We start from the raw sequence: 10,146 nt of genomic DNA, 5'->3' as shown, positions 1-10,146 counted from the left end.
TTTTGATGTGAATGCACTTTGCTGAACACGGTGGAGTTGCTGTAGTTCCCATGAATAAGTGCACTCACACAGAGGGAGAGGAGAAATGTGTGTGGCCCAGCACTTTAAGGCAAAAAATTAGAATTGGGAAATCTGCAGTTCACAGTCCGGTTTAGACATTGCTCCTGGGTAAGTCAATAACAAAGTCTATCTGGTTCATATTTCCAGGCACGGCTTTCGAAATGAAGGGATTCCTTTCTGGGGACTTCCCTTCCTCAGTTCTTGTCATCTGTGTGAGCTGAGGGTTTTTAGCCCCTCTCAAGATATAAGCCACGCAGGTAGAAATACTGGTTTTTTGTTTTTTTTTTCTTGGTGCTTCTACCGCACAGTAGAGTTGCCTACAGTTTGTGTAACTTGGCAAGGAAATGAAATGCTTTAATATGTGTTTTAACAACAGCTAAACCTGGAGAGCTCATGCCAGAACCTGAGACAAATGCTTATATAAAGGTGTTGGTCCAACATCAGGACACGTACTAATACACAGGCTCCATACAGAGCGGGGTTGTTTGCCTGAGGCCACGTTTATGCCTTAGCTCCCACTAGCCAGTTTGAACTTGGGTTTTTTTTTCCTCCTTCCTCCATCTTTAGAGTCTCGCAAGGTAAATTCAGGCACGTTCAGGTCTCACTGAAGCACATCGTGTTTTTATTACTTTCTGAAATTACAGTTTGCCTCAAACCCCCAGCGATGTTCCTGGTTCTCATGGCTCGTGATGCTGCTGGAAGGTGAGTGCGGGAGCACGTGGCTGCACTGCCACGAGGCTGTTTGGATCGAAGGTGGATGGCTTGCCAGTTTACGGGGAGCTGAAGTTTGTGACTCTTAAGTATAAACCTATTTCCTTTCCACACTGTGCCATGAATGCTCAGTTGATTCCCCCGCTGCTGGAAAACGGCAGGGAACAATGAAACGTGCAGGTTCAAACCACTCGGTGTTCGCTGTGGTTAGACAAGGAAAACCTCGTTGCAAAGACAGGGAAGGTCAGGCTGCTCGGGTGGAGGCAGGAGCAGAGCCGAAACACCCAGCCGCTTCCTCTGGGGATTGCTCGCAAGCCAGGTCCTTGCTCTTGAGCCCCCTTACTTTTAGGAAGGGAGAAAACCTCTGGACTTACTTAGAAGGATTAGCTTCTCCCTTGGATGGGAGTGAGTTTGCTGCTTAGGTTGATGTGCGAGCTGAGCTGAGCTCAAATGGTTTGAGCTGAGCCTCAAATGGTTTGAGCTGAGCCTCAAATGGTTTGAGCTGAGTCTCAAACAAACGTGCCTTAGCACAAAGCTCCTTCGGAGCGGTGGGAGGGTGGACGTGGATGGTAGCTGACTCCTCAGCCTCTTCTTTCGCAGGATAAAGGATGGTGATGGGTCTGTGGTGTGGAATTCTTGCAGGAGAGAACGAATCTGAGATTCGATCGACTGTCAGGACATCTACCGCTCATGTGGTAGGAAGTCTTTCCCCCCCTTATTTAATAGGATCTGACTGCCTCTTGGGCTTCTTCGATGACATCTTGGCATTTGTTTACTGGAATTAATGCTTTATACCCCTGATAATTTGTCTCTCCTCACATGGCTCCAGCACCCTACTAGTGTTCATGTAAGTTCAGCTCTCAGCAGCCTTTTGATCGTGAAAGATGGTTCTCACGTGGTGCTGCTCATTTACATCTGCAAGAGGACCTGAGGGAAGAGAATAGCCCAAATTCCAGTCTATTTCTAAATATTCTAGAGAATATTCCCTTTCCTAGCAGCTGTCATGGCCAGTATACCGAGAAAGAAAACCAGAAATCAAGCAAACCAGTGCTGGGTTTTGTCGTCCCATTCCTTAGTGGGTTTTGTGATTTAAGACCTTGCCCTGTTGACATTGTTGGGAAGGGAATCAAGTCCCAGAGCAGCAGAGCTGGCAGCCAGTGCTCTTCCTTAGACCTGGATAAGTAAGGAGGGAAAAATCACCAGTTTTTCAGCCTGTGTTTGGCCACAATATAAGATGAAAATACTATCTGTGCAGCAGTGCAGTTGAAAGGATGAATTAATTCTCTAATTGAGCTTCTGGGTCAAAACTAGTATATATTACTGCTGGAGAAACAATAGCTGACTTTGTGTCTAGTTTAAAGCCTGCAACACAGCTTGATGCAAAGACCACCTTTTTCTGGGTGGCAAAGCGCTGAATTTATGTGTTTTCCGAAGCAGCACCTGCCTTCCCTGGCAGGGAGCAGGCTCTCGGAGTCCACCCCTCCTGGAAAAAGTCAAACAAACCCCTCTGTTCCCCGTCACCCCTCTCCTGTAATTGCCAGGTGCTGCGGGAGCCACTTGACAGATGAGCTCTGATCCCCATCTCACTGTAAATGAGCACGGCCATTCAGCTTGAAATTCGACAGGGCAGGGGGAGGCAGGAAGGCCGTATAAATGGGGGCATTGCTCCCGCCTGCCAAAACAACCCGTACGCTGTATCTGCAAAGGTGTTTTAAATGGAAATGTGCCCAAAGCTTAACTTTATGGAAACATTTCCAGCTCCGTAATACGGGGATGCAAAAAGAACCAGCAGTGTGTGCCCCCACCCCCAATCTTGAGAGCTACGGGTGAATTAGTGGCTCTCAAAACCCCAGGCAGGTGTGTATGCGCAGGGGGAAGTGCATGCCGTGTGTCATAAAGAAAGAATGTCCTGTGATTGCTGTATCAAAGTCCTTTTCTTCTCCCCTGCTATATAGCTTTTACTGAGCACTCTTGATTTTCCAAATGTTTTTCTAAACGGAGTGGGATCCAGCCTGCAATACCCCGAAACCGGTAGGTTCCCATGGATTCCGCTGGACTTTGCTGGGTCCTTGAGTCTTGCAGCACAGGCTTGGTCAGGCGTAACCCTGCTGATTCATAGGTGAGGAACGGAGCTGAGACTTGCTGTAGGTAAAGCGGCAGAACTAAGGACTGGTATCTCCCACCCTGGCCTGAGACACAGACCTTGGACCTCTTTACTTACTACGCAATGCAGAAAAGAAAAGATTTGATGCATTTTTCAAATTGCATCTTAGATTGTTACACCCTGTTGGATAAATTCATCCTTGCTGTAAACAGGCGGTTTCCCTGACAATAAAAATTCTTCGGTTATAGGTGACTCATGCACAAATAGCTCACCATTACCAAGGTGGTTTGAACCAGAGGGAAGTTAGCAAGTATGAATATTACATGGCTTAATATCGAAATATTCAGCCTTCTCTATTTGGGATTTTTATTTTAGTAGCCAGAGGAGGAGAAAAACGCTTCTGTAAATCTGGAATTTGTGCTCTCCTAGTCGGGAGCAACAAGGTAAAAGTTGGACGCGGCTTTTTCTGAATTATCTCCATAGTCAAAATACTTGCTCAGCTTTTCCCCAGCCTGCAGCGTGACGGAGAGTCTCTTCAGCCTCTGCTTGTCAGTGGTACAGCCTTCATCAGCGTGGTTTCAAATGGATGGGTGGGGAAACAGATGAGGACAGCGCTGTTACCTGAGCTTCGGTGCCCCTCACAGGTTCCTCCAAGGCGTGTGTAAATCCTTTCGCTGTGCTATACAATAAGGCTGGGAAAACTCTAAACACAAAATATTTCTTTCAGCGTGGAAAGATCTACGACTGCAGTTCATGATCATGTTGCTGAATTAACTTGGCCTTGGCTAAACAAAGGAATCATTCAGTCGGAGGAATGACCCAGTTACAGACTCAAGACAGAGTTATTTTTGTTTTTTAAATTAAAAGAAAAAACCTGAACCTTTTTAACTTAAGGGGATCGCAGTATTTGATGAATCGACCTCGCAGTTCTGATCCTTCGTACCCAGGCGGACACTGACCGTTTCCCTTCCTGCTGGTTACTGATCTCTCTCGTTCTTCCTATATCTGTTAGTGGAGCCTCCCAAGCACACACGGTGTGTTGACTCAGCTGCTGGCCTCCCTGCCCCGAAACAACACCCTGCCTGTCAAGAGCGATCAGAGCTGGGTCCTCCTCGTCTCCCAAAACTGCACCCTGCCACTACACGTGTTTTACTTTGCCGAAACCTTCAGGAAAGCCTCAACAAGAGGGGAGGGGAGGTGCCTTTCACGTTTGCACCTCTCTTTATTATGGACTGATTTCTATCCACTCAATAACTTTCTGGCTATTCTCTATCTTGTGCTCTGTAAAATCAAAGCTACCAAGAACATGCCACAGATCCACAATATCCAATGGAGTATAACGGAGTAGAGCAGAGTCCTGGCTGGTGTATGTACTGGGCAGCGTCCGAAGCGGTAAACTCAATTCCAGTATCAGGTGTTGAAGAATGATTTAATTTTCGATGGATAGTTTGAGGGTATTAGCTCTCTGAAGCCAGGAGCCGAAATGGTTTCAGAGGTCTGTTTGAAGTGGTATTCACACCCTTCTCAGACTGAAGGAGTCTTTTAACGGCTAAGGTTACTAGCCACATTTAGAAAACATTTGGAAAACGCTTTTAAAATCAGTAAATGTACAGGCTGCTCTTTCTAGATCTACAATTTTATCCTACCGAAATGCAGGAGCAGGCATATTTTCAGCTGTCCACTTGCAGGCTTGTCCTCTTCCAATAATAGACCTGAAACGACACTGGCACGAGCGAGGTGCTGGCCCGAACTCACGTCAGCTTTCTGTCATAGTCACATTGCAATATTTTTTTTTTCTCCTGTCGTGGGATAGCCGTTGTTTGTCATGTAACTTTTGGAGCTTCAAGTTAGGGGGTTTCATGTTTTTTCTTCTCCATGTTAGCTGAATGAAGCTACTTTAAATTCTATTCTATAAAGGAGTTTTTAAACCTTTCTGTGCTGACTTTTTTTCCTTCCTTGAAGACATATTACTCTTCACACTTACTTGCTCAGTGATCTGTATCTCAACCTGAAACGATAATGTAAAATCCTAAAGCATTTAAAATATGTATTTATCCCAAACTTGTATAACAGCAATAAGATATATTGTGATTAATCTTATTTTATCTCACTAATGCTGAGCAGCGTGTATTGTAAGGCAAATTGCTCAAGACTAGATTGTAGCAAAATGTCCATTGACTTCAGCAGGGTCAGATTTTCACCACTAAGAAAATATTAAGAATCCCAGTTCAGTGAGCCTGCACTTAGCGAGCTCGGAGTCTTTAATGGCTTGTTGCCTAATTATCAGCGAATTGTGCTGTCAAATTTTGGTTAATATTTTATGAACTCGCTCTTTTTTTTTTCCTTCTTCTGTAGCCGAATCAAGATGACGACAGCCGCACCACCGATCAATAATACTCAGTTCTCAGTCAATGTGACCACAAAGTCTCGAGAACAAAGTCTTTATCAAAGTAAGAAAAGGGGTGGGGGCTTTTTTTTTTTTTTTAAATGGACCTTGAACTTAGCAAACTTCAAACAGTACAATGACAACTTTGTAAATAAGACTTTTTTTTCCTTTCTGCTTCCCTGCTAGGTTCTGGAGCAATAGTTGCTGCCATCGTAGTAGGAGTGATTATTATTTTTACAGTGGTTCTGCTCATATTGAAAACATATAACAGGTATGTGGCCAAGTTCTATACTTCACTAAGGCGAGACAAGATGAACCAAAATCGCTGTTAGGTGTGCTCTCATCTAACAGACCATTTCATTATATGTTGCTGAAAATTTCCAGGAGAATCCAAACTATAATGTGCTTGATTGAAGTGTCCTGAATCTCACCATCGGCGTTCTGCGACGGAACCGCTAGGAAGCAGAAAGAGGTTCTTGATGGAGGATGCTTGATGGACGCTCTGTTTAGGGATTCCTGTTGACATAGGTCTGCTGTGTGCATCAAGGCTGCCAGAGAGGAGCTTGATTTCTCACTTTTCAGGGCATTGGCGTAGACTTACATGCTCTACAAGCACCAACTTGCCATTTAGGATCTTTGGGATGAAATCCTGGCTTGTGTTGACTTTTCAGTAGCTGTTCGATGTAACCTGCTTCCGCGGGAACCTTCCCGATACTTGCCACGGGAGGGACCACGAACACGCGCCAGCTCTGGTGACAATTTCATTTTTTACCTTTACAGACGCATGAGAGTGAAGCGGGAGCTGGAACCCAAACCCACCAAACTAGCAATGCCACCTGCTTTAGGGCAGAACAGCAACAGCGTGGCGCAGCATCCTACAGTGACTTTCATACCTGTGGATATCCACATGCAGAACAGATAACTGGGGACGCTGTGAGAGAAGAGAGATGGGATTCTTATTTACGTGGACCTGGGACTCCTCAGCAAAGCGACGCTGCATTTGGAATAGCAACGAGCTGTTATTTTGTCTATAGAGAGTAATTAATCCTGCTTTCTCTCTTTGGGAGGAAAAAATTAAAGGTCTGGACGCTTTTCGTATGACTGAAATCAACCGGTGGAGACATCCAAATCATCAGGAACGCAGTGAGCCTTCTTACAGAGCTCTGGGTATGGAGAGACCGAATAAACCAAGCCCATTCGCTGGAAGAAAAGATGCACACTCGTATTTTGTGGAGCTTTTGCTTACTCAGAGAGTTTGAGCTTTTTCTGTTCAACAATGACTGATGACAAACGGGAAGAAAAATTTGGACGTGCAAGCTACAACTCAGGTTGAAACTGGGTTTGTTGTGATTTATGTGAAACAGGTTTGTAGTCTATTTTATACATGATGGATAGTACAGGAAGTATCAAAATTGTATTTACCTTTACTCATCTTTCGTGTTTCTAATGCCACGTATGTATGGCTTTAGACAAAAGAGAAGTTACTTTTTATTTTCAAGTATTTTTAAAATATTTCTATAAACTTGGTAACCCATCCGTTTCCAAATGAACTCAGCGTCTAAGGGTTTTCACTCTCACGCCAAGAATTGCTTTAGGTTCTTTACTGGAGTTGCGTTAGAATGTTTTGTCTTACACAAAATCTGAGAAGTTCTTTAATTGAAAAAGTAAGCATGGGAAGGCAGTATAAAGCAAGCGAGGCTTTGTACAGCTCCTGTGTACAACTCCTATCCCGAAAGGTTTTGTTCTCTAATGCAGACAAGGCTTGAACTATTTTTAGAAATTTTTTATTCTAGAAAGTAACCGAAAGCGATGTTGTTTGGCGAGTGTGATGATTGTGGGTGTACAGTAATGCAACAAAGAAATTCCCAAGGATATTCACAGCCCACTGAGTGCGAACACACAGCGGCATTGTCAAATGTTTAGTGGCCGATTGTCTCAAGTGTGTGAATCACAGCAGCCCCGAAACACTGGCCGACAGGACAGGTAGGAAAGAAGTCGAGGCGTTAAACCTTGTCTTAAATACAAGTACGTGAGGCTCTGAGAAACAGCTCCACACTTTGACACGCACATCTTAAATTTTACCGAACCGCTCACTTGAACGGCTGGACAGAGTGTGAAGCGAATACAGCGGTAACGTTGTAGTCTGGACTTATTGTATTGTGTGTCTCGCATCCAGACGCTGCCGGCCGTTAGCCCTAAGCTACTGCGGCCATTAGAGGGCTCCAGCCTGTTTGTAGACCTTAGTGAAACAGTTAGTGGGGTATTTTAACTCCTTTTTGGGAGCTGCAGAAAAAGACCTTACTGTTGTCTAACTGAATTGACCACAGAGAGCCTCCAGCTTTAAAGCTTTCTGTCCTGCTGCAGTTCACTTGCTGCTCTTCCCAACACTGTCACACGTCACCAACAGTTAAATCCTTCAATCACGCGGTGCCAAAACAAAGCTGACCGAGTCTCAGAGTAAAGTGATGAGGGACTGGAGTGCCAAGTTGATAGATTTTTTTTTTTTTTTTCCCCAAGATGTGAATGCATCTCTTGAACAGGTCACTTTTACTGACTGGTATTTTTGTGCAGAAACTAAATTCAATTACTTTGCAATTTTTTTTTTTTTGTATGAAACTGGAGCACAGTTTGAATTCCAAACTAAATATTAAGACAGCTGTTTGTGAAGTTCCCAAATCTCGTTGTAAATATTTTACTTGTCCTAGTTCTCTAACGTATTTCTTGCGGCAGGGATGATTGATACAATCATTCAGAAGGGATTGCAGGTGCCAATTCAATTTTTTTCTAAAGATGTAAAGGAGTTGGCCTCCTGTTCCTATCTCTGGACAGCTAAGGAAGTTTTCTGAGCATGTTCCACTGTATCAAAATCAAAATCTTTAGAAAAGATAAGCCCCATCTTACTGTCATTTTTTAACGTTACCAGCCAGATCTACTTCTAGCAAATTTTGTTTACTTCCCATTTACTGAATTTCAAAACAATGACGTGCACTTTGCTTCACTGAAGCAGGATAAGCCATACTTCCATAAGCAATTCTAGATTAGTAGAATTACTATTATTGGCAGGAGAATTACTGCCTTGACCACACTAGCATTGCTCAATCTGAAAAATTCAAAGCGTGCTGTTTCACCAGTAAAATTCGCCTTATGTTGGCACAGCCTGGGCGGCCCCCACAATCCATTCTGACTCCTGTCAGCAAAATCCAGAGCTTATGCTGACCAAGCGAAGTCACCTTCTTAAGAGACAAAAATCACTGTATTTCCACTGCTCTACCACTGTAACGCTTGTGTAATTTGCTGTGGATTGAACAGTTTTCCAGGAACAATCCCACGCTGTCCTTGTCCTGTAATAGTAGCTGCGTCAGCGCTGATGTGACCTGCCCTGTCGAGGCACCCGGCTTCCACTTTCAAGCGCCCAGCTTTTGGAAAAGCTCTCCTTTAGCTGCCTTTGCGTTCAGACTTGCCATCAGGTAAACCTGCTGGTTAAGAAAGAAACAAACCCGCAAGTGAAAGCTGATACTGCAAATTGGTCTATTAAAGAAATCCCAGACCGTGAAAGCCTTTGGAGAGAATGGGCAATGTAAGTGTAATGCATTAACCGATTCACACAAACTCATTAGACATTACCCATGAAGCTCTGCAAATTAATACAAAGTTGAACCCTTAGTGGCACAGTGCCTCAGAGTGCCTTTTTGCTCAGCAATGCGATACAAGCAAGCTTTCTAGTTCCTTACTCTGTTCTTTGGTTAAATTTCTCTCTTTACAAAACACCAGCGGGGCTGTATTCAGCAGTGACAATGAGAACATTTGGTCTGCAGGTCATATAATGAAATATCGCTAACTAATTTTTGTAAGGGCATACTCAATAGTTGATCTGCAGTGGATCTTGCAAGAATTAGTATTTTTCTTGCTCCTAGAAGTCTTCTAGAATTTACAGCTTCAGCAGGTCGGATCCTTCAGTCTCACAGTTGGCGCTTTACCGATGCAAGTACACTAGTAAAATGTTTCGATTTTCACTTCTAGGTGAGCCCCGCTTCCCAAAACTTCTGCAAGGCAGCTTTCACCCCTTCTGGAGCCGTCACCCACCTTATCTCAGCAGAGAGCACGTAGCTCCACCTAGTGTCCTCCTCCCATCTAACAGGTTGCAACTTGTTCTCAACAAGATAAAAAGCTATAAAGTAATTCCAAGTTTAGTTGCCAACTTTACTAGATTTCAGAAACTACCTGCGCCCCCAGCCCAGTCCTCCTTCCTGGCACCGTGGAGTATGGGGAATGTTCAGTAGCGGAGTTGAACACTTGGCTGTGCAAAATGCAGAGGTGTGGTAATCGGAATTGAAAATGTAAGGATGTTCTTTGGGTCTTCCCCCCCTCCCCCAGTCCCATAACCGATTTATTTTCCAAAAAGACATCTGTAAAACCATGTGTCTCTCACGCGTGGCACTTGCTAATGACTGCTGATGAAGTGGGAAGCAGCTGTTGTGCTTTAAGTATAATCTAACTTCATTTAAAGGAACCTAGCATTTCCTTTTTAAAGATGAAGCACATACAACTGTCTTTTAGATAAAACTCAGGGCTGTTACTTCGGATAAATTTTGTGTTAACCCCAGCGAACCGTGACTTCGCTCTCCCTTCCTCTCAGGCGTCTTTCGGCCCGTAACGTGCCGCAGAGGAGTTCTCCCTGCACGAAGACACGTACCGGTTTGCCGTTGAGTGGGACGGGGCCAGACCCGCCCGTGACAACGAGCAGCGGGGTAACTGAACGCAGCCCATGGCGCTGACTGAGCGGGCAGAGCGGTGAAGGCTCTCGCAGTGGGCGAGCACCACAGGGCCAGAGAGGCCCGGGCCGGCACCGCGGTCACGGCCCCTCACGGCAACGCCCCCCCTCCAG

The 10,146-nt window shown here is 44.7% G+C and overlaps 2 protein-coding genes across 2 annotated transcripts in view; both read left to right on the top strand.

Moving 5' to 3' along the window:
• The first annotated feature begins 5,240 nt into the window (after nt 1–5,240).
• Nucleotides 5,241–6,183, top strand: NCMAP (noncompact myelin associated protein). Its single transcript, XM_009332186.1, has 3 exons — nt 5,241–5,325; nt 5,448–5,532; nt 6,042–6,183. Exons 1-3 carry the CDS (start codon nt 5,241–5,243, stop codon nt 6,181–6,183), a joined length of 312 nt encoding a protein of 103 aa, XP_009330461.1.
• A 361-nt stretch (nt 6,184–6,544) lies between these two features.
• Nucleotides 6,545–10,146, top strand: part of SRRM1 (serine/arginine repetitive matrix 1) — a 23,564-nt gene continuing 19,962 nt past the window's right edge. The window contains 4 exon segments of the mRNA XM_009332185.1: nt 6,545–6,625; nt 7,438–7,521; nt 8,571–8,728; nt 9,898–10,009. Coding sequence (XP_009330460.1) covers nt 6,545–6,625; nt 7,438–7,521; nt 8,571–8,728; nt 9,898–10,009 — 435 coding nt within the window.

Source organism: Pygoscelis adeliae, unplaced genomic scaffold, assembly GCF_000699105.1.
Source record: "Pygoscelis adeliae isolate BGI_AS28 unplaced genomic scaffold, ASM69910v1 Scaffold359, whole genome shotgun sequence".
NCBI lineage: Eukaryota > Metazoa > Chordata > Aves > Sphenisciformes > Spheniscidae > Pygoscelis > Pygoscelis adeliae.
Note: the sequence above shows the minus strand (reverse complement) of the source record. Positions and strands in the feature narration are given on the sequence as shown.